Source organism: Semicossyphus pulcher, unplaced genomic scaffold (genome assembly GCF_022749685.1).
Source record: "Semicossyphus pulcher isolate SPU_LCO1_2020_fin unplaced genomic scaffold, fSemPul1.0.p SCAF_6, whole genome shotgun sequence".
NCBI classification, from domain to species: Eukaryota; Metazoa; Chordata; class Actinopteri; order Labriformes; family Labridae; genus Semicossyphus; species Semicossyphus pulcher.
In genome coordinates this window covers 23,763,266-23,786,661 of record NW_027211737.1, presented here as the reverse complement: position 1 = coordinate 23,786,661, position 23,396 = coordinate 23,763,266, and the positions used below count along the sequence as shown (strand labels likewise).

At 43.5% G+C, this 23,396-nt stretch overlaps 2 protein-coding genes across 2 annotated transcripts; one reads left to right on the top strand and one right to left on the bottom strand.

Moving 5' to 3' along the window:
- The first annotated feature begins 29 nt into the window (after window positions 1–29).
- Window positions 30–3,589, top strand: pold2 (polymerase (DNA directed), delta 2, regulatory subunit). Its single transcript, XM_069683284.1, has 11 exons — window positions 30–305; window positions 490–722; window positions 823–944; window positions 1,045–1,168; window positions 1,292–1,406; window positions 1,490–1,688; window positions 1,822–1,902; window positions 2,272–2,429; window positions 2,534–2,661; window positions 2,751–2,852; window positions 2,990–3,589. The coding sequence occupies exons 2-11, from the start codon at window positions 497–499 to the stop codon at window positions 3,148–3,150; spliced, it is 1,416 nt and encodes a 471-aa protein (XP_069539385.1). The 5' UTR covers window positions 30–305; window positions 490–496; the 3' UTR covers window positions 3,151–3,589.
- A 1,028-nt stretch (window positions 3,590–4,617) lies between these two features.
- aebp1b (AE binding protein 1b) lies at window positions 4,618–18,792 on the bottom strand. Its single transcript, XM_069682847.1, has 22 exons — window positions 18,388–18,792; window positions 17,265–17,435; window positions 17,107–17,169; window positions 15,993–16,397; window positions 13,973–14,047; window positions 13,495–13,554; window positions 13,206–13,289; window positions 12,035–12,106; window positions 11,831–11,940; window positions 11,074–11,213; window positions 10,334–10,418; window positions 10,088–10,232; window positions 9,912–10,000; window positions 9,439–9,562; window positions 8,931–9,127; window positions 8,608–8,784; window positions 8,181–8,344; window positions 7,502–8,037; window positions 7,238–7,377; window positions 7,049–7,148; window positions 5,577–5,743; window positions 4,618–5,496 (listed from the first exon to the last, which is right to left on the bottom strand). Exons 1-22 carry the CDS (start codon window positions 18,608–18,610, stop codon window positions 5,122–5,124), a joined length of 3,702 nt encoding a protein of 1,233 aa, XP_069538948.1. The 5' UTR covers window positions 18,611–18,792; the 3' UTR covers window positions 4,618–5,121.
- Window positions 18,793–23,396: the final 4,604 nt, after the last annotated feature.

The window sequence follows — 23,396 nt, the reverse complement described above, 5'->3', positions numbered from 1 at the left end:
TGGACCGTTCTTTGCTTGATAAAACCAAATATATATACTGACGTCCTTGCATGTTAAGATGGATATAGGTCATTTTCATGAAGGAGTATGGCGCGTTATGTAGTGTTGTGGTTAAAGTTACGTATTATCATATTTTTCGTGCCCTATATGTTCTCGCGAGAATAAGTATTCGCCTTGAAAAAACTAGTGTTGAGCGGGTGATTTCGCGGGAACTGTTTCTGATGATTCCTGTCAAGGAATAAAACCTGTGGTATCTTAACGTATTTAATAGGGTTAAGCTGAAGCCAGACGTTCACTTCTGAAAGGTAAGGGCGTTTAATGTTACATTTACATTATATACACTGTTACATTAGCTCAGTAATCTAAAAAGGTCGGCATGTTTTGGAAGAGCTCAGCTCAGACAGCACTACTAGCTGTCATTAGCGCTTCGTTAGGCTAAAACATCTACTTTGCTAGCTTGTTGAAACTTCTCCTGTGGTCCTGCTTCAGGATAGCCATGTTCTCCAACTTGAGTGCCAAGAAGGAGGGCTCCTCTCTGCTCTCTCGCCCTGCCTCTGAGGAGCAGGGGCCGGTGTTTGAGAGGATGTCGCTGGCCTACAGTCCCTGCTCGGAGCGCTACAAAGTCGGGGAGAGGAGTTTCAATCGGCAATATGCTCATATTTACGCAGCACGACTAATGCAAATGAGGCCTTTGCTTTCAGAGAGAGCCCAGCAGAAGTGGGGTAAGTGTTCGACATATAAACATAAACTTGGGACTCTAAAGCATTTAAGTTATATTCCCTTGCATTTTCTAATCTGTTGATGTTTTTCTGTGTCCATCAGGATCAGATGTGCTTATCAGGAAGCTGTGTGATCTTCAGACAGGCGAGCAGTGTTGCATTGTGGGAACCTTGTTCAAGCGTATGGAATTGCAACCATCTATTCTAAGAGAGATCAGTGATGAGGTCTGCAGTCATGCTAAATTCACAAACTGACCCCCTGCATGACAGACAAAATACAATTAGGTGTCATGTCCAATGTCTCTTGTTTTTCTCTCTTCTTCAGCACAACCTGCTGCCTCAGCCGGCGCGAGCCAAATTCATCAGTGAAACAGACGAGCTGATTCTGGAGGATGAGCTACAGAGGATCAAACTGGAGGGCAAGATTGACAGAGACAAGTGTGTCACAGGTCAGGATTTCTTTTGAGGTTGTTGAGCACATTAGACACTGACAGACACGTCACATAGTGGCATTACCAAAATATTGTCCTTCTCTTGTCTCTTGCAACTCTTCTTTCTCTGTGTCTCTTCAGGTAGTGTTATTGCTATATATGGAGCGGAGAGGAATGATGGAAAGTTCACAGTGGAGGACTATTGCATGGCTGAGCTTCCTCCACAGACACCGAGACCTGCGCTCAGCTCTGACAGGTGAACATGCCCACAGATACGCTGTGTAAATCCCAGCCTTTTGTGATAATATGACTCTAATGGTGTTGTGTGTTATTATGCAGGTTTGTGCTCCTGGCCTCAGGACTTGGCCTTGGCAGTAGTCAGGCTGACAGCATGCTGGGGCTACAGCTGCTGGTTGACATGGTAACGGGTCAGCTTGGTGACCAGGGGGAGCAGAGCGGGGCAGCGACCATATCCAGGGTCCTGTTGGCTGGAAGTCTCCTGAGCCCAAGCACCCAGGACAAGGACGCATCAACAAAGGTATCTAAAACTATCTAAAGATTTCATTACATACAATTACATCCTTTAGTTGTTTTGTCTTTCAGAAAAAATGCAAAAGTAAATTCACTTCAAAAAACATTCAATACCTGTTTTACCCTCTCTGTATGTAAAGCCCAAGTACCTCACCAAGAAGACTCAGGCTGGCAGTGTGGAGGCGATGCGTCTGCTGGATGAGCTGCTGCTTCAGCTGGTGGTAAGTCTGCCTTCCCCCGTGTGCCTTTTTTTGTTTTATTTTGTGCAATATGACAATATGTGCCGTCAGCTGTCCGCTCTTGTATACTGACAGATTTAGTCATATTGTTTACGCTGTGGTGGCATCTCTTCCGTGTCTCAGGTTGTCTTATTGCTGTCTGATTCATGGATATAAAATTACATGGAGTGATGGAGGAATTCATCATTTTCACCCACTCTTACTGCAATTATATGCTGCCCATATGTTTTAGGTAGAAACATTTAACGCCTGGTAAAAAAGATTTCTCAATGCAACTGTAAGGAAAATCATTTTAAGATAAATAAAAGTGATCAAATAAATCTGATTGTCAGTGTCCTCTGTTTTTTTTAGTCCTCAGTTCCAGTCGATGTGATGCCAGGCCAGTATGACCCCACCAACTACACCCTCCCTCAGCAGCCTCTCCACCGCTGCATGTTCCCCTTGTCCTCAGTGTATCCCACACTACATTTATCCTCTAATCCACACCAAGCCAAAATTGATGGAGTGAGGTAAACAATACAGCCACGATATTTCATCATGCATTTAACTCCAAATCCCAAGCCAGTGTGCAGATGTTTACAGCGCTGTTCTTGTGTTTGTGATGCCACCAAAGTTTCCTTGGCACATCAGGCCAGAATGTCAGCGACATTCAGAGGTACAGCAGCAGAGACAGCCACCTGGAGATACTCGAGGAAACGCTACGGCTAAGGCACCTGGCCCCTACCGCACCGGATACTCTGGGTCAGTCTGACGAGTCGACACAGGAAAAAAAACACAAACTCTTTCGTCAAATATTGGTTATTCACTGTTTTCTTTACTTTTTGTGTTAGGTTGTTACCCATTTTACCAGAAAGACCCTTTCATCTTGGAAGAGTGCCCCAATGTTTACTTCAGTGGCAACGCCCCAACCTTTGATTCCAAGCTTATCAAAGGTCAGTTTAAGATTTAAAGAAACTTGCTGGATGGTCAATAGTCAATAGACAATTTGTTTTGGACACACTATTCCATTTAAACAGTTATCCTCCTCGCTAACATGCCACTATATTTCTTCTCCTCCTCTTCCTGTCAGGTCCTGATGGCCAGGAAGTCCTTTTGGTTACTATTCCAGAGTTCAGCAGCACCCAAACGGCATGCCTGGTCAATTTACGCACTCTTGAATGTGAGCCAGTCAGCTTCTCTGCCTTCTCTGCAGAAGAGGATGACGAGAGTGAGATGAACATCAGCCACTGAGGTATTATATCCTCAAAGTTCAACATGCAGACACTATCGGTATTTCTCCTGAACACAGACCGACCAAATCAACGTGAAAAGAAGTAAACTCCTTGTTACACTGATGCTCTTTGACATCATATAGGTCATTGAATTGCTGTTGACAAGATCAGTGTCCACAAAGGTGCTTAAACAGAGAAGACATGCGTTGTTTATGTACAAGTCTTTATTTTGAAAAATCACTGTGTTTGACGAAACTGACAGACGACTCTGACAAATGCTTTTTAAACCTTTAGTGACTGTTCATACTGTAAAAAATATGTCTACCCTGGATGAAGACAGTGTAAATAATTCAACTCTGGTGAAGTCAAAAAAGATGTTTTGTTAATGTGCATCTACAATAAAGAACTTTTGTGAAACAAAGTGTTTATTTTAAAAAAGACTGAATAACAGAAGAAGCAGAAATGCAGTGTGAACTTTCAAACCAAAGTATTGTAAATTTCTATGAGGAGACTTTGTCAAGTAATACACACACTATACAATCAGTGTAGTATTCTGTATGTTCCTAATCTCTATTTAAAGATTCTACATAAAAATGCATTTTTGGTTTCAGTTTGTAGTCCGAGTAGTATTGACCAATCATATTACGTCACAGTCCATGTGGTGAGCAAAAGCAGGCATAACGTAGGGGTCACCTTGACAACGATTCAGCGTCTTAATACCCTCTATAAACTGTCATCTGCTTGTAAATTCAGCTAACAATCTGCTCTTGATCTAAAATTCATCTTGAGATAAATTCCCGCGAGGCTGCGTTATGAAAGTCGTTCAGCGTTTAGATTTCCCGACTTCCTCGAATGCATCAGAAATTATCCGACCTCCGTTCAACGAGCATTTTAAAAGTAGTTTTCTTCTCCTCTTGAGGACAGACCTGACAAAGCTTCAATTTTACTTTTAGTAATTTGCATCATGATATTGAAATTTCTGCAAAGGTAAGACCCGCTAATTAAAGTCAGTCACAAGAAAAACTGTTTATTTTTCGGGTTCATACCACAGTAGTTAAACCTCCGTGTGATTATTTACAGTGAAACTGAGACTCACCAAAAACAGATGAACGGGCACTTCTCTGGGGTATTTAAATGAACCATAAAATGACATTCATTTTGCTGACAAATCTGGAGGGGCGAATTTGCCTAACTTTTGATCTGAACACACGGTTGCTTCTTAAACAATGCAGCGCACGGAAAAGGAAGTCTCGTTTATCGCCTAACGCTGGCTAAACCGAATACGCCCGACATGTTGTCCCCAGAGGGTATATCGTCGTCAAACTGTAGCTGATGGGTTCTGAGATTGGTACGTTCGCAATGCTTCATTTCGCCAGAACAGACTGACCAAATCAACTTAAATACACCCCTCGCTACACTGATGCTGTAGAGTATGATAAAGGTTTGCTGTTAATGTCTCAAATGTTCTAAAAAAGACAAGACAACCTTGTGTATGAACAAGCCTTTATTTAAAAAAATCACTCTTTTACCTCAGCTGTGTCTGAGGAAACATGACAGAACATCCTCTGACCCCTGACCTTTACTGACTGTTCATACTGTAAAAAAAAAAAAAGTGTGCACATGGATGAAGACAGTGTAAATAATTCAACTCTGGTGAAGTAAAAAAATGTTTTGTTAATGTTCATCTACAATAAAAAACTTTTCATGAAACAAAAAGCATTGATAAAAAAGAGACTGACAGAAAGGCAGAGATGCAGTGTGAACGGTCAAACTGAAGAACCATAAACTTCTATGAGGAGGAATTTTGTCAAGTAATAGATACACTATACAGTTAATATAGTTAATATTCTGTACATTCCCATTGCTGACATGTTGTACAAAGACAGGATACCTTTTTTATTTCTTTATGAGCCCGCTCAGAGTACAGCATGGCAATAGGAAGTACAGAAACGAGAGGACTGGTGCGTGTTTACTGAGCCGTGTGTGTAGTTTAATAGTCATCAATCTTGTACTCATAGTTATAATCCACGATGGAGTCCGTGAAACCGCCAGGCGTCGATGACTGATCCTCCCCTATGACCCACGAGTCGTACCAGGATGTGGTGGTCTCTGGCGTTGTGGGAATTGTGGTTGTGGGGGGTAACGTTGTCGTTGTCAATCTTAGTCGCATTAATCTCTGTCGACGAAGGCGGCGGAGACGAGCTATCCTGAGCCTCCTCTGCTGCTCGGTGCTGAGTCGTGAATTTGCTGATTGCCCGTTGTTGCCGCTCACCACACGCCTGTTTCCGTTTGTCACTGCAGGGTTCTGTATCCTGTTGTTGCTGTAGCTCAGTCGAATCGGCCTGTTTCCATGGAGGGCCATGATCTGCAGAGAAAGTTTGAGACAGTTATTAAGAACTAGACATGTATTGATGTTGTGGTCGGGTCAGGATGTCAGTGCCTCACCTGTTTGATTCGGTCCCAGTTGGATTTGGCCAAGTTGAAGCTGCAGGCGGTCGCTCCTGACTGGTAACCCACCACGCACAGTTTGGTCACAGGGGAGAAGCCCTCAGCTCGAGCTGTCACTCGATAGTCTCCTGGGTTCAGCAAACGCCAGAAGTCCCCTGTCGGTGCTACGGGGACACAGAGAGAAGAGATGTTTAGTTTAAAGCACAGAAGTGTTGAATGTTCCAAAACTATTGTTTCCTCTCAGTCCTTTCTTACTGATACCTTGACTTGAGTATTGGCTGATACCGAGAAGCCCTCTGATACCAGCAGGATTGATACAAATACATTATAATGGTGTAAAAACACTGACTGCTAAACATTCTTCACTAGAAGTGCGCTGTTGTTGTTTGTTACCATCACATGATAATTTACCTGTAAACTGTTACATTTTGGGGATGCTAATAATTTAGCTATTGAATTGGTGCCTTGACTGGTGTATCAGTGATACTTATCCCACATTTTAGGCTGTAATGGAGGAGGATACCAATACTTGAACAACTGTACCTTATTCTGTTTCAAAGCACACAAGTAAAACCATAGACTGCATATAGGAAGTAGATGTAGTCACAGCCGTGCCCTAAAGCTTACCCTGCTTTATCCCAGATTTTACTAATAATGGGATCAGGATTTACAAAGTGAACATCATACAGTTTTAATGAAGACTAATGGTTAATCGAGACCATGATATCAGTTGGAAAATGTCTACTGAGGTAATAAATCAAGTGAGAATTAGGGTGATCTTAAAGGGCCAGTTTGCTGATTTTCAACCTCAGTCCTATTATGTGGACTTAATGCCATGATGGTAGAAATAAAATGTAGTTTTGCTCTGTGCCTTTGGAGGACGCTATGCGCTTCTCCAATGGGCCCTGGAAAACCTCCACCGGACTACGTAAAACGCGTCATCTGGCGGAGGCCAGGGAGCTCGCTAAACTACACTTCCTCAATCTAGGACGCCCGCCTCCGATGTCATGTCTCGCTCAAAGTCGCCAGGTTTGAAATGTAGACTGCAGACCTGAAGATGTTTTATCTCATCGGTATATTCTCGTTGTATTTCGTATTCTGTACCGCTCTGACCCGTTGCCTGCAGCGGAAACAGTAGTATCTCAGCGTCTCACGCTGGGCCGCTCCTTTCAGAGAGAGGGCCGCAATGCATGCTTTGTGTTGTAGGAATGTAGAATGGGTGAAACCGCGAGCTGTTTGTACAACTTTCTCCACAGCTATGGCGCCAATTTCAAATATTATTGCTTCTATCGATTACAGAGAAAACCAGCTCTGACTGACGGTGGCTTTTTCCAGGGGCGAACTGCTCCTTTAACTTCTTTGGCAAACAGTAAATTGCCCCCTGTTGGCCATTAGAAAGCTTGCAGGTGTAAGGCACTTCACTCACTCCGTATATAAAGTTAACAAATAATGAGGGTCACTGAGCTGACCTGTAGTGACATCATGGTTGACCCCCTCTACAGACACGGTCGCGTTTGCAATTGGGTTCCCCTGCTCGTCCTTCACGATGCCCCTGATACCCCGATGCACCTAGACAGGGGAGGGGGAGAAACGCACAGAGTTAAACATGATCTCTTGTTATTATGATCGAGCACCATTTTAAAACGCCTCTGACTGACCTGCTCCATGAAGATGAGCATTGCTTCTCTGTTCTTCTCCCACTCACGTGCCAGCTCACTCTGATGAGGGAACTTGTCACATCCCAGGAATACGGACAGCTCAAAACAGTTGGTGTGCAGGTAGCTGAAATCATTCATACCTAAAGAGACAACACACATCAACCTCAGAGCCTGCACTGCACACATTGTCCACCAGGGTGTGTTATACACTCATGCACAAAGTACCTTCAAACACATGCAGTACGTGTTCTGGGCTGCACTTACTTCCTGTGATTGGCTTCCATTTGGCTCTGTTGACGATGCCGTGTGCCCCTCCAGACGTGTCCCCGTGGCAGGAGCCGTGGTAGCTGTGTGTCATGGTCAGGTGTGTGGAGGCGTAGGAGACAGCCAGCCACCTGAGGAGAGACTCGTCTGCTATCATTCGAGGCTCATCTACATGCTCGCCGTACTGGTAGCCGGCGCTTCTCCCTCTGTCGTCCTCTTCCTCCTCTCTGTGGCCATAACCTTGGTTGTAACTGGGGTCGTAGCCGTTGTCGTAGCCACGGTCGTATCCTCGATCATCACCTCGGTCGTACCCACGATCACCGCCCTGGTCGTACCCACGATCACCGCCCCGGTCGTACCCGCGATCATCACCTCGGCCGTACCCATGATCGTACCCACGGTCATAACCGTGGTCGTAGCCGTGGCCCCTCCACTCCTCCTCTGGCTCTGCATATCCTCTTCCTCTCCAGTCTTCCTCTGGCTCCTCTTGGTAGCCCCTTCCCCACTCTGACACATCAAAACCTTCTTCTTCATACCTGTGAGAAATTAGTAAAACATAGTGGTCACAGTGAGACAGCTATGAAGGTGAAAGGAGAGTAAACATTTAGAAAGAAAATAAGTGTTAAGCAACAAATCAACAACAGCAAACAGAGCGGTAAAAGGACAAAAATAGTCCTACTGTCTCTTCTTGCGGCTGTGAGGTCTCTGGCGCTCGGCGGGCTTGTTGAGACGTAAGCTGTCATAAGGATAGGCCACAATTGACTCCCCGCCCTGGAAGTTCGCACCCAGCACAAATGGATGGCTTTTCATCCAGGAGATTATGGCCCTGGTTTCCACAGCAATCTGGAACAAAAACAGGATCCAGATCACACAAATGGTGACACTAAAAACTTATACTTACCTTGTTTGCACAGTATGGCCTCAATTTTTCTTTACTGGGACCACAAACACCTTTAAGCGGTCGTTACATCAATTGTACGGTAACATCACTCAAATGAGGAGAGCTCAAAGCTTTTAAGGGAAAACTACAACATGAAACTTAAAGACTTCTTTCTTAATCATTGTGAGTAGACGGTTGTAAGAAACCCTAATACCCTCATCCTTACCGAGCTGTTGGACTCGTAGCTCTCGGGTATGGGTACATGGTGATTGGGCGTGAGTTTAGGCACCATGCCCTTATCCTCAGCGTCCCACAGGATACTGCTCAGATCAGGGAAGTTCTGGAAGATGTCGAAGCCGGCATCTGTGAAGTGTCCTGTCGTCCATCCGCTCAGCTCTGATCCCTGCGTGGGGGAATTTGGATAAACCACGCATGCAGCAAAGTCAGCACAGACATCAACAGCAGCTTGATGATTCACTGGAATTTCCTGTTTTTGTTAGTTTGAAAGTTAAGTAGAAACATGTTTTCTGAAAGATCAGGATCACTGACCGCTTCAAAAGCTTCCACCTGTCCATCAGGGTTGAGCGAGGGCACCAGGTGGATGCGTATTCCCTCCACCAGCCGCTGGACTCTGGGGTTTCTGTCTTTGTACTCTTTGCACAGGTACTGCATGAGAAGCAGGATCAACTCTCGACCCACCGCCTCGTTTCCGTGCAGACCTGCCGTGAAGCGAAACTCCGGCTCACCTGCAGAGACAAGCGGACAAGACTGTAACCGTGTGTCCCTGTTAACGGTAATCCACAGACTCCCACCTGGTGTTTATTCGGATTTACTGGAATCTTCTGTGGTGCCGTCTTGGCCCAACAGTCCTCAGATTTAAATTTCATTCACCATCTCAGTCTGTTGTCCAGAAAACGGCTGGTTTTGATTTTTTTGTAGGATAAAAAATGCTTTTAGGATGTTATTGTGGTGCATGATGAAAAAAATTGCAAAAGAAGCGATTTAACAACTTAAAAAAAAAATTAAGTTTGTCTGTTCTTATGAAACAACTTCCCACCTATTTCGTGCTCTGCCGGGTTGCCAGAGATGACCATGGCCATGATTTCCAGTCCCTTGGTGCTGCGGCCGAGACTGTAGATGCTGGTGATGTTGGGACACTCGTCATGCACTGACTTCATGAGCTGAATGTGTGAGACGGTGGAAACACCAGAGGGTAACTATTCAAACTGTCAATATGAGAAACTTTAACTATACAGCTGCTAAATATCCCTGCAGGTTATTAAGTAAACAACATGTCAGTCATTGCCACTGTAAAAGAAATAAAAATCAAAAAACCACGAGCTGTTTGTACAACTTTCTCCACAGCTATGGCGCCAATTTCAAATATTATTGCTTCTATCGATTACAGAGAAAACCAGCTTTGACTGATGGTGGCTTTTTCCATTGCTCCTTTAAGTTAGTATTAGTCTTTGTGAAGATATCTGAGGATTTCCTGTCAAATTCAATCAATGTGTACGTGAGGATACTCACCGCAACCATCTCTGTGTAGCTGTGATGTTTAAACTCCAAGTAATCCACTGGAGTCACTTCATTTTGCCTGTACTGTTCATCAACCAGACCTGTCAAACAAAAGTAAGCAAATATACATGATTGATTTTGTTTAAGTGTGCAGACATGTTTCAGTGTGTCTTGTGTCTGAGACTCACTAGGCAGGGGGCAGCCCAGCACCTCCAGCCTCATACACAGGGAGCCGTTCCAGCTCTGAGGGATGATGCGGATGTAGCGAGCCAGCACAGGCTCTGCCAGCTGGTTCATCACCGGCGTGTCTTTATCACTGTTTCCAAAGAACAGCTGGGTGAAAGAGGAGAGGAAGAAAAGTGAGTCAGGGAGACAGAGGTAGAAAACATTATTCACGCTGCCCAAGGAAGTGACATCACTGCAGGTGAACTCACCCAGTCGGCGTATCCATCGTGGATGGTGGTCCACTCTCTGCTGTCGTTGCTGAAAGCCAGGAAGTAGGACAGCACAAAGTCGCTCCTGGAACAAGAAAACACAATGCGGGCATATTAGGGGCTGGTTCACCGATTTTCAGCCTCAGTCCTATCGTGCTGTTATGGGGAGCTAATGCCATCATGGTAGGAAAAAAATGCAATTTGGCTCTGTGCCTCTGGAGGACGCTATCTTCTTCTCCAGTGGGCACTGGAAAACCTCTGCCAGACCATGCGTCATCTGGCGGAGGCCAGGGAGCTCGCTAAACTACACTTCCTCAGTCTAGGACGCCCGCTTCTGAAGTCATGTCTCGTTCAAAATCGTCAGGTTTGAAATGTAGACTGCAGACCTGAAGATTTTTTTGATGATTCACCGGTATATTCTTGTCTGACCCATTTCCTGCAGCGATCAATGTCCTTGATTGGAAAACGGTAGTATTTCACTCCAGCGTCTCTTGCTGGGCCGTTCCTTTCAAAGGGAGAGGTGCAATGCATGCTGGGTGTTGTAGGAATGTAGAATGGGTGAAAGCGCGAGCTTTTTGTACAACTTTCTCCACAGCTATGGCGCCAATTTGATATATGATTGCTTCTATCGATTACAGAGAACTCCAGCTTTGACTGACAGTGGCTTTGTCCAGGGGCTCCTTTAAATTTAGAAAAGGAAAATTGGAATGAAAAGTTTGTCTTGTGTGTTTGTGTCTTACTCAGTCGAGGAGTCTCGTCCTTGAGTTATGACCCCTGTGAACTCTGTCTCCTTGCGTGCATCGATCTCATACCAGTGGATCGCGTCCTCTGAGTTTGCACACCACGCTCCCCCTCTCATGCTGTCTTCATCCTCTGAGCCCTGCGAACCACAGAGGCCAGAACACATGCAGCTTGGTACCAATATATATTTAACATCTGTCTGATATCAGCTTATCAAACACGGACGTGCAAATGATGCAGAGACCATAATAACTGGAGACGTGTGGTCATGCATGATCTGGTGCTTTTTGTTTGGCTGTGTTTTATTGTCTGATAGTTTGTATCTTATTGTTCTGTTTTTGTTACTGCTGAGTTTGTGTTTTTACTGTCCGTTGTGTATTTGTTGTTAATTTTATGTATTTAAAAGGCCCATCTCGGGATGCTTTGCTATAAATGCTGTAGTGCACGGTTTCATACTTGTCCCTGCACAAACAAACATTCAATAAATATTGTTCCAAGCTTTTGAATAAAAATCCGCTGTGGCAGCAGAAACTGTGTTCGATTTATCAGCTGATTTTATGACTCAGCTGCTAAAAAGATTCTCAGACTGTAAAGTAAATAATTGGTAAAGCAGCTAATGGAAGCGACAGACGCAGCAATAACAGTATTTTCCAACATGTGTCTGGTAGCTGGTGTTTAATTCAGGGCCTGGCAGTTTGTAAGTGATAGCTGCAGCGTGTGTAAGACCACAGCAGCCGTGCTCTGATTGTTGTGTACCTGCATGTTGAGGCGCGCCCTCTGAGGTGCAAAATAATACTGAGACATGGAGGAGGCTGTGAGCTGGTCTGGCTCGATCTTATGCGACTCCATCCCCAGGGGCGGACACGCTGCCACGCACACAGAGGAAATCAAATGATATGTTAATCATATTAGCAAAGCTTGTGCAATGTTCTTCCAGATCTGAACGGACAGGCGACTCACTCTTCGGCTCTTTGAAGACACGTGGTCTGTTCCTGGCTCGCTCCTCAGCCTCCTTCAGCTTCTGCACTCTCTCTGGCAGAGGTCAGAAAAACAGACTTTAATGCAAAATAAATTGTGCTGAATATTTGTCTCTCTTCCTCTCTGCCCAGAAATGATCTAGGAACTCATCATTATTTTGCAAATGTAATGTGCCAAAGATCCCCAAGCGGACCTGGAAGGCTGGAGCGCGCAGAAAAACAACCCAGATGTTGTGATTTCCCTCCCAGCCTCTGATCAAACTCGTATCATCAAGACCCATAGAAGAAGAAGAAGCCGGCTGATCCCATCTATCACCATCATTATTCATTTTCTGACACACTGAACTGTGTGCCACTTTGACTCTCTGTGCTTTATTGCTGATGGTATGGCTGCCAGAAATCTTACAGACTGTAGGGATGTGAAACATCTTGTAAGCTTCCGCACACATGTATGAGTGGACAAACACATTAATGCACTCTGATGTGAGTAGATGCAGAGACACATCTGCTCGTGTGCCTCTGTGTCACAGATGATTCAAGCCTCAGAAAGCTGCACAGTATGCACAAAGCGATAAAGGCTTTCCCCTCGGCTTGCACCCGGATAGCAGTGAAGCGTCCACATAGGAAGTGCCCTCTTGACACTGGTCCTGACAGTGTTATATATCAGCGTCTCCAGGCTCGCCTTAACCACCAGCTAACCTCTCTACACACAGCCGACACGTGGGCGATGAAATTACAACATCCTCTGCCTGCTAATCCTTCGGCGTTGAATCTTTTCTTTATTATCACTCACACTAATCCTCTGCTTGCAGATCACTCTCAGCAGACCCCCCTCCCTCTCGCTCAAAGGAGATTTTTCTGCACTTTTCTGGATAATCTCCGTTTTGTTTTGAAATGCTGAACTCTTGTCCCTGTCGTGCAAGTTAAAGCAAGAACTCAAGTCCCGCCGAAATCACATCTGCATCATCTTATAGGAGAAATGTGATCCAGGGGAGTGAACACGTTAGCTCTTATCTGTCAGTACTTTTGAACTGAGGTCACAGGCCACGTTCTTCGCTTCGGCAGCTACAGGATTGTATGTAGTCTGACATGATCGTACAGAGCGGAGTTATGTAAGAAAAGAAGATCCATATGTGTGGGGGTTTTTTTTTTACCTTTCTCCAGTCTCTCTCTTTCTTTTGCTGCTCTCTCTCGCTCCCTATCCATCCATTTGTCGTCTGTCTCGTCTTCTTTCCTCCCTGTTGGAAACAATCATTTTATAGAAATACATAAAAATACACATGTGCAGGAGTGACTGTGTTTTTGCAGGCTATTAGGAACAATAAACTGTATAAATGTCAAAGAGGATCAGTTATAAATCTGAAAAGTTATCGACTTGTTGGCAGGAAGTCTCCCTGCATCTAATGGATCTAATATAAAACATTTGTGTGTGTGTGCTTGTACCGTACTCGTCGTATTCCTCATACCACGTGCCCTCATAGGGAGAAGTTGTTGTGGGCTCCTCTGTGTTAAAACAACAAACAAGTCAGGCGTCTCGTTCAATCACTCAGAGGCTACGTTAGAAGTCAGACTTTATGCGATTACATGGTTTCGACGTTTAACGAGTTCGTACAGCCTGTATTTATTCAACCACAGCCACTTTTCTCTATTTGGACGCCACCGTGACGCCCACCTTGTAATTCAGTTGTTAAATCTTTCATTTACAAGAATCAAAACAGAGTTGTGATCTGAAGACATGAAGGTTTTGTTGGCTCTGCGGAAACAAAGCGAACCCACCCACTGCTGCTTGAAAGTAGGGCAGCTGAGGCGCAATATAATGTGTAGAAATGCTCATGACATCTCTTCTGCTACCAGGAAGTAGTTAACTGCCTGATTGAAAACATTCATATTGATTGACGGGTGTTTATATGACAGCAGTTACCTGGTAGAGTCTCTACTTTGATATCAGGGCTGACCTCTTTACCATCAGGGAACGGGAGATTATCCGGCACCTCATCTGCAGGAGTGGAAAAATAAAACATAATAAAACTTTAAAAGGTCAAACAGAGCGATGATTTAAGTAACAGAGGAGGACTGAGAAACAGGAGAAAGTAACAGAGGAGGCTGGACGGGGTGAGTGTGAGTGAATCAGTGGAAATGTTGGAGGAAAAGAGGAACGGTTCGGTCTGCTGGAAACACACAGTAATGAGAACATGTCCGGTGCGGTCCGGTTGAGTGTGACAGCCACACGACAAACTGTTTCCAACATCTGATGCTCTGGAAAAAGCTAGTTCAGACAGTGCTGACTTCAGGTGGATGGAGGGCAGAGAAGATGGCAACAACCAGGAAAGTTTTCAGCATGAAGTCTGTTAAGTCACTGTCTATCGCTGAATGAGGTAACACAGTGGTGACTGAGCCGATGGCCCACTGATGAAAGCCTTTGCATTTGCAGTATATAGTATTATTATGGACTGGGTGTCTGTGACGACTTTCCCAGAAAAAAATCCCAAGCAGCGCCCAGTTAGTGACGCGTTTTCCATCACCCAGTAGTGGTTGGTCTGCCAGAGAGGGTAGGCAGAGCTAGGCGGCTGCTTTTCTGGTCTCTGCAAGTGTTGCGAGTAAACAGTAATCTACTATGGCTGAACAAACAAAGAAAAGATCGATGACTACAGATACAACTTCAAAAATAAGAGAAAATCCTAAGAAAAAGAAAGAAAGTCGACGCTCAGATGAAGCAAACAGTCTAAAGAGGAAAGCGACCGTCAGCGAGGAGTCTCAACCGGAGCCAACCGTGGACGTCACACATGCGACACTGTCTGGATATCTGTGAAGTGTGCTCCCGCAATTACGCCATAGGTGCCACCAAAGAGAACAAAACTGAGATCTTCGAGGTTACAACTTTAAAGTAGGGTCGGATAATGCAACCAAGTATGAATTATATCATTTTATCTGAACAGGGTAGAATAATATGTTGTGATAGTAAATGGATGTCAATGAATGTCCCTCTGTTGCCAAAGACACGAAGAATCTCAATAACATTCTTCTGCCAAATATTTAAAAAATCAAGATCACTATCTAATCCAACATTTTTAGTTGTAGCAACAAGCCAAGGAAGCCTTTTGCTCCTACAGCAGAGAGTTAGTCATGATGACTTAAAATCTTTAGCTGTGAATCATTTGCTTGGACAGAGTTCCTGCTTTTATGTTCTCGTGTTGATGTGCCAACTGATCCTTCTCGGAAAACACATCAAATCGAGTTATTTAGAAATATTGTAGTACGTCCTATCATTGTGTTCAGGGCTGGATTTCTGGGTTGGGTTAAAATCAACAGAAAGCCATCTTTTTTTTTTATAGTTAAGTTTCGTGTCTGTTTTTACAAGCGTCCCAGATGAGTCACATGGTGTTTTCTCTGATCAAATTGAAAACAAACGTATCCATGTTGGAGAGCTACTTTAACCACTTCCTGCATTCCATCGCTGAAACACATTTCAGCCACAGATTTCAGATCCGTGTTCGGCTGTAAAAAGCAGCACTGTCCTGAAACTGCTCATGAAAAATAACTGCAATTGGCAATCGAGTTAAACAACTCTTGTCATTATAGTCAGATTGCTGTGGGCTCAGCCTAATTTGTAATATTTGTCTTCTTTAAATCTTTTGAATTATACAAACAAAAAGTTGACAGAACTAACTGGCTGAAGTTTTCTTGGCTTCAATATGTTTGCAGTGATAGTTTGACACGTTATCCGGTCTTCCAGATCAACATAAATAAACTGTTGTCTCAAAAATATCAGACGCCCACTTTTGGTCAAGTTATGTTTGCACTCAAATCTTTTTCTTTGTTGTTGAATGAATCCCAGAGATCACTGCAACAATAAGTGCATATTTATAGTTTCATCTGTTTCATATTTCATAAACTGTCACCCCACAAACATCCTAAATTAAACAAAGCACAGTCAGACTTACATGTGGCATCCCAGTAATCGTTGTCGTCTGTCCCGGCCTTCCCATCAACCTCTGGTGCAGGGGGCGTAGGGTCCGGCTCTTTCCAGTAGCTGTCGTAGTTGTCAGTCGCTGGGCCGTACGGGTCTTTAGCGTCTGGTGTCCAGTAGTCGTAGGAATCAGGCGCTGGGGTGGACGGCTCTTTCTCTGCTGGTTTCCAGTAGTCGTAGGAATCAGGCGCCGGGGTGGACGGCTCTTTCTCTGCTGGTTTCCAGTAGTCATCGTAGATGTCTGTCACTGGAGCGCCGGGGTCTTCGTCCTCCGGCTTCCAGTAGTCGTACGGAGGATCTGTGCCCTCGGGCGGAGGCTTGGATGGCGTGGACCTGGCCTCCCAGTAGTCATCGTCCTCTGGTTTCCAGTACTCATTGTCTGACGGAGAAACAGAACACAGGCACAGATTACTTCTCAAGTTTATATTTAGAAAGACTTTTATTTTACAATGTTTTTGTTCTGAAATCAGTGCAATACAAACAAACCTCTAACAAACGCCTCCTTAGAAATAAAACACAGAAACTGTTATTGGAAGCAGAATGACTGACATGTTATTTAAATAGATAATGTTTACTGTGGCGGTGTGATTGCAGAAGGAATCTGGAGGGTCCAGAGCCAACTCATATGAAATGCCACAACTCCTGGGGGACTGTACATAACTCATACGGGGGGAGGGGAGGTCAAAAGAGGGGCAGGGTCATTTTTTCCCCTTTTTGCTGTGATAAGGTTACTGTTTTTTAGCTGAACAAAGAAGGCTCTTTATTTTTTATCACTTTGATTTTACAATATACAGACTTTCTTCATTTTCAACCCCAACCTCGAGTGACATCACTCAAGGCGAAGGCTCTCTGGAGCCACACAAATGTTTTATACTTTGATAACTATTTTCTCAGCAAACCCCAAGACTTGTAAACAGACTTAGATGTTTAAAAGGCAGAGTTAACCTTTAAAAGTTTTCTTATTTATCAATGTTAGAAAGAGTTGAACCAACAAGTAGATTGTTTTGAGATATTAGGAGGAGGATGTTTCCGTCTGTCAAAGGAAATAAATTATAATGATATGGAGGGTCTAAGTGTGTGTCACTCACCGACATCAGGATAGGGGTAGTCTGTGTACGCGTCAGGATAAGTGGGAGGTTCAGTCGGGAGCGCTGTAGGCAGCAGAGAGACACAAGGTCAACATCATTCATTCAAGTCCAAAGTCATTCGTGTACAAACTTGGCTGTCCGCTCCGCTCTGTCCTCACCTGTTGTGGTCGGTGGCAGGGTCGTGGTCGTCTGTCTGTCCTTCTTCTTTCCCTTCTTGTCTGTTTTGGGCTTTTTGGTGGCTTTGGGGTCCTTTGGTTCTTTGTTCTTCTTCTTGTCCTTCTTTTTCTTTTTGCCTTCCTCTGGTGCTCTCCTCACCCTGCCGGAAATACCTGGCAATAGTAGAGGAGGGAGGTGTTCCGAGACTCACTTTGAGCACGTTGCGCTCGTGATCAGAATAAATATACATGAATAAATTATCAGCTGTTTTTCCAACTTCTCTGCTACATGAGTCCCTGGACTTTAAATGAACCCTCTTCAGCTTTGGATTTTACATTTTTCAATTGATATACATTTTAAATATTCCAATCCTGAAACTGAGTACTGAAGTATAATCTAAAGCTTCTGTAGCCCTGGCTCTTATTTGTGTTTCTACCTTTTATGTGCAACGTGACAATTAAACAGTGCAATTATTTCTTCCTGCAGCGTCAAACGCAGCGCTGCCAGGGAAAAACCAGACAGATTCTTTTCAGTGGTTGCTTGAGGTCCATCAGTATTTCCCTCTGAGGTTGTCTGAAGTTCTGAGGCACTTTCATGGAAAACACTTCCCTCTCTTTCCATTAGTTGTGCTCCATTAACCACCAGTCAGTTTTAATGACAGAAAAACTGCCCAGACGCTCATAAATGCATCAGTATCACCTCAGCAACATGTTAACACTGAAGCATAAACCAATCAGTGAAACCATTTAAGAGCTACTCTGTTGATGTGTATGGATTACATCTGAAGCTCAGGTAGAAAGCCGTTCCTCCAGCGTGACTGTGCAGCAGAGTCAGCATTAATCATGCAGCTACGGACATGGTGGAAAAGGTCAGGGTCATAAAAATCTGCCTGCAAGATGCTCGACTCTTCTTCTCTTTCATGGAGCGAGCCAAAGAAATCCTGTTTACTCGCTGCTGTGGAGACGTAGCTATGAACAGGTGAGCACCTGGACTCTGTCAGGCCTGCTGGAGCTGTCAAAAACTGAATGCTTGTTTGTGTCTGTGTTTGCTCTTCCATGTCGTGTCAGAGCTCAGACTGTAACTTAACAGCTTGTGTGAGTTAAAATAAGGATTTTCTCCACTCACCTGTCTGTGCAGCCTCCTCTGTGTCTCTCTTCTCCTTTTTGCTGCTTTCCACTGCAAGTCCCTGCTCACTTTCTGGGTCATCCAGGGACTCTTCTCGCAGCCGATCCCCTGCCTGCCTCTCCACTTCAGAGAGTATCCCCCCAGCACTCTCCCCTCCTCTGGGGATCAGCAGGCAGCACAGGGCCAGCAGAGCCACAGACACAACCACAGTCTGGCTTTTCATACCTGCTGCTCGTCCAACTGCACAATCCTTTAGTTTCAGCCGTCCAAAGCTCGGTTCAACTTCTTCTCCCACCAGAAGAATTCCTTTTCACCCCCTTTCTTCCTTCTTCTTGCAATGTGATCCACACTTTTACTCCACCAGGGAAACTTGTGTCAAGCAGGCTCTGAGTGGGCTAGACGGAGATGGAGTGGGAGGGGGGTAGGGACAGGGAGGGAGGGGAGGGAGGTGGGTTATAGAGAGAGACACAGAGAGAGAGAGAGCAAAGCAGCAATCCAGTCAAATGAGTAGACTGGGTGCCTAATTGCCCTGCAGCTAAGGTCAGCTGAAAAAACAGCGTAAGGCCAGAGGATCCCCTTCACCTGGCCGACGAGTCAGAACAGGTGCAAGGCTCAGACAGGAGGTGGGGGAGGAGGAGCAGGAGGATGAGGGAGGGCAGGTGAGGCCTCAGACTACAGGGTTTGCACCTCCTGTGTTAGAGAAAGAAGTAACTTTTTTGGCCGTAGCTGCTGCTGAATTCCTCGGCGGAGAGCGTTCGCCCTGCAGACTATGCACAGAGCAGAGCAGCAGGAGAGAGGAGCGACTCCTAGGACACTGAATTCCACAACAAGAGGAGGAGGAGGAGGAGGAGGAGGAGGAGGAAGGGGCGACAGGGGGCGGATAAGAATATTGTGTGTGTGTGTGTGTGTTAACAAAACCAAACACTGCTAATCATCAGAGGGAGGATTTCAAAGAAAATGAAAACAAGCAGGAGTAAAGGATAGACTCTCTTTCAGTCCAGGACTTGTTTTAGTTGTGAAATCATCTTCCAGCTTTCCATCTTCACTCTGACGTACTCTGTCGTTCTTTCCTCAGAGTCCTGCTTTCTGGAGAATAAGTTATGGCAGGCACAGGGGGCCATGGAGGAGCACAAACACAGAGAGAGAGAGAGAGAGAGAGAGAGAGAGAGAGAGAGAGAGAGAACGCAGAATTGTTTCAGCAGATGACAGAATTATAACCTTTTAAGATTTGGTGTTTTCTTTGCCAACCCCCCATCCTCCTTCTCCTCCTCCACTGTTTGAAAAGCCTGTCAGGGCCTTCAAATGCCAGATGTAGTACATTTTGCCAGCAGTACAGACATGGTACACCTTCAAGTCCTCCCTGGCAATCTAGATTGAAGATGTTGATAGCCATCACTACGTTTTAAAAATCACAATTAAAATACAAAAGTAGGAAGTCAAACTGAATCAGAAAATATGGAGGATAAAATCTCCCTGTCACCTGCACTCTTCTGTGAGAGGAGGTGTATTATCCAGAGATGTCTGATGTTAAAGCAGAGTAATCAAAACATTGTGCAGCCCTATTAATTCAGATTTTTTTCTCTCTGGACTCTGAATAAGTTCCAAACTGAGCAGGTTTTCAAACAGACACACACAAGGCGATTGCAAACGCACACAACTGGTAAATACTTTCATTCTTACACCCTCAGCTGTATTTCAATATAACATTAAACACAACATAGACTGTGGAAGATTTGATTTTAAGAAACTGTATTGCAACATGTTATTAAATCAGTGCAGGATATGACTCAGGCTGCAAAGAATGCAGCAGATAATTCAGACTACAGTAAGGTCAAGCCAAGGCCTTTCAGCTGGCAAGGATACAGACTATCAGGGGAGCTCGCTGGAAATGACTTCTTCTTTTTCTTCCAAGCTCTTCCACAGAACAGACAGGAATCTGTACCAGCTCCTTCAGTTATAAAACCCACTGGAAGTAAAAATGGAAAAATATATGTGAATGACTTTAATTATGTTATTGTAAAACATGGATTAAAACTCAGAGCAGCTACTTTTTCTAGTAATTAAGTACTGTAGTGTTTCTGAATGTCACATGCAGGCAGTAGCTAGCAAAGTAGCTAGGTAGAATTAGGTATTTGTTTTGTATTTCCATTTCCATTTAATGACATTTGAACCTCTGCTTCACCACATTTCATTGGCAAATATTATACTTATTCTTCATCATTTACTTGACAGCTGTAGATACTTATTTTATTTTACATATGACTGACAATATCACACTATAAAAGTGAGCCTTCACTTTTGAAGATTAGCTTCTCTTTAACCAGCTAGTCTTCATTAAAACTGGACTATTTTACCTCTCAAATAATATATGACACACTCTTATTTTTAACAATGAAAAATGTTGGTCGGCGAAATAAAACACCCCCTTGCTAAAATCAATGCCCATTTTCCTATAACGTAGCCTTCTAGCTAGCTAGTGTGACTAGTAGCCTGCAGTGACTAGCAGCATTTTAGTTTATTCCAACATTTGGTGAAAAGAAGATAAAACAGGTCATTTGGAGATAATTAAAAATGCTGAAATAAAGTGTGAAAGAAGCTAAAGAACAGTCGTAGAGGCAAACTGACTCAGTAATGTCATAATAATATCCATCTAAATCTGTTAACGCTAGCTTGCTAGCATTAGCTTGCTAACATTTACCACAATTAGCTTCATAGCACCGAAAGCCTGAGCAATGGTGTTTTTTATAAAGCTAACATTTACACATTTAGTTCTTATTTCATTAAAGTTAAGTTACAAAGACTTACTTTAAGGAGTATTCAGGTTCTTTACTTGAGGAAAAAGCAACCACATACAAAAGTTCCTATCAGCAAAAGGGAAAGTAGGCCACTTAAAGTTAAATACCAAATCAAGACAAACAGATCTCTGTTATATATTTCTTAATGATGTTTATGATTGGATTATTGTTACACATGTGAGTAATATTTTACTGTTGTTAGTAGAGATTAAGCAAATTTTAAAAATGTTGGTGCATGCTATTTTATAATGTAATCATATTTTTGTTTGTTAAATCTTGATTTGTAAAGTAACAAATTTTATAACCTAATCAGTAATAAATCCAATTAAATATACTGACTTGTGCCACTCTACTTACACAATGAGTACTTCTAATACTTTTATTTTTGACATTAGAATTCGAATTATGTACAAATTTGAATTTGGTATAAACCTATTTTACATTTTTACAGCTTGGTTCTTCTACATTGTACACGCTAATGTGATGTTTAACCCACCCTCATCACTTACATGTAGTTTATGTGCAACACAGACAACAGAAGCCAGTACACTTTAGTTTTAATTATCTGACATCACTTTTATGTGTCTGTAAAATCCTATTGGGTAGGGTAGTATATTAAGTTTAGACTCTGAGCACACAGCCTTGAGCTGAGCGTCAGCATCTACGGAGCAGGAAACAATGACATCAGACAGAGAGAGAGGGAGAGAGTTGGGGGAGGGAAGGCGAGACAGAGTGAGAAAACTGCTGTATTCCAGCAGGCTCACTAGGTACAAATGGAAACAGACTTATATAACTCCATCCTGCTCTTTTCTGCTCTTTCTCACTGGGCATATGGACCCCTAAACACTCCAGCAGGATATCTAATACTTAACTGTTGTCTGTGTATTACATTATTAACCACTTAATGAGCTCCAGAGGGATATAATTGAAGTTGACTCTTGGATTTTTCCTTGCTCTCCACTGAATCCACGTGCACACTGAAGCATCCTGTTACGAGCACAGACAGCATCAGATATGTAAAATGGCTGTTGGAGCAGCGATTTTGATTCCGATTAGTGATAAAGGGTTGGCTGAAATAATTTTCCATCCTGTGTGTGCTGTGATTCAGCAGGTCCACCGCAGCCCAGTCATCTGGCTCTCTGGGACTGGAGCCACGAGTCTGATTGAGCACAGATGTAGAAACACGCAGATTCCTTCTGAGGCATCCTAACTTTATTGACCCAGAACACAAAATCCCCATTCTCTGATTACTCACAAATATTTCAACATTGTGCTGCAGCTGACCTGTGTTATAGCAACACAACTTAAGGGAAGCAGATTTACTACAATAATTTTAAGTGACGTCCAAGTTGTTTGTCTCCCCGATGAAAGATGAAGCGCAGAGTGAAAAGCTTTAAAGTGAGGCTGAGACGTTCAAGAGTGTCGCCACAGCATGCCAAAAGTTGTTCTCCGCCCTAATGATGAAGCATCGGAGAAACTTCTGAGGTTCCCCGAAAACTAAACAACCAAAGGGACAATAAATAAAGATTAGGTTTGGATTCCACAGACGTAAACTGAAACTGATGAAGACTAAACACTGACAAAAAGTTGGAAATGTATAGTAAGATGTAACTAAACAGACTTGAAGTTGCTGATTACATGATGTTTTGCAATAATACAATATATATTACACACTATAAATAATGCAGCACCTGTAGACTATACTATGCTCTGCTATAGCTTTGGTCCTTTTAGTTGCAGCTCTGTCAAAGTGTGCACTCTAGTGGCTGCATTGCAAACTACAGCAAAACTGAAGGCCGGATACAAACAAACATAGCTGTCAAAAATGTCAGATGCATACTTAAACCCTCGATATCTGAGAGAGCTTTTGGCGTGCACCATTTCCCCACAGTGCAAAGAAAAGGCTGAAAAATGTTAAACAAATGTGGATGAAACACGAGTTTTAGTTGTTTAGACAAACAGGAATGTAAAATCTTTGCCTGTTTTTTCTCTCCCTGATTCGCCTCTTCTAACTGCTGTTGGCTTTTTATATTTAGTATTTATTTTGGCTAATTCAGAGACTAAACCACACATCTGAAAAAAAACAGACAAATAATGATTAAATGACTAAAATAATAATTTGTTTTAGACCTAAAAAAGCCCTAATTTCCTGTTTGTACAATACAGTAATGTGTACAGTGATCTGTTCTATAACTGTGGAAATATATATACAGT

Excerpts from the sequence above, each read along its gene's own strand:
- pold2 (XM_069683284.1), top strand. The coding sequence starts at position 497 with ATGTTCTCCAACTTGAGTGCCAAGAAGGAGGGCTCCTCTCTGCTCTCT. Across the intron at positions 723-822 it reads GAGAGCCCAGCAGAAGTGGG|GATCAGATGTGCTTATCAGG; the intron begins GTAAGTGTTCGA and ends TGTGTCCATCAG. Across the intron at positions 2,853-2,989 it reads TGATTCCAAGCTTATCAAAG|GTCCTGATGGCCAGGAAGTC; the intron begins GTCAGTTTAAGA and ends TCTTCCTGTCAG.
- aebp1b (XM_069682847.1), bottom strand. The coding sequence starts at position 18,610 with ATGAAAAGCCAGACTGTGGTTGTGTCTGTGGCTCTGCTGGCCCTGTGC. Across the intron at positions 13,290-13,494 it reads TGAGGAATACGACGAGTACG|GGAGGAAAGAAGACGAGACA; the intron begins GTACAAGCACAC and ends TGTTTCCAACAG. Across the intron at positions 5,497-5,576 it reads ACTGGGACCGAATCAAACAG|ATCATGGCCCTCCATGGAAA; the intron begins GTGAGGCACTGA and ends CTTTCTCTGCAG.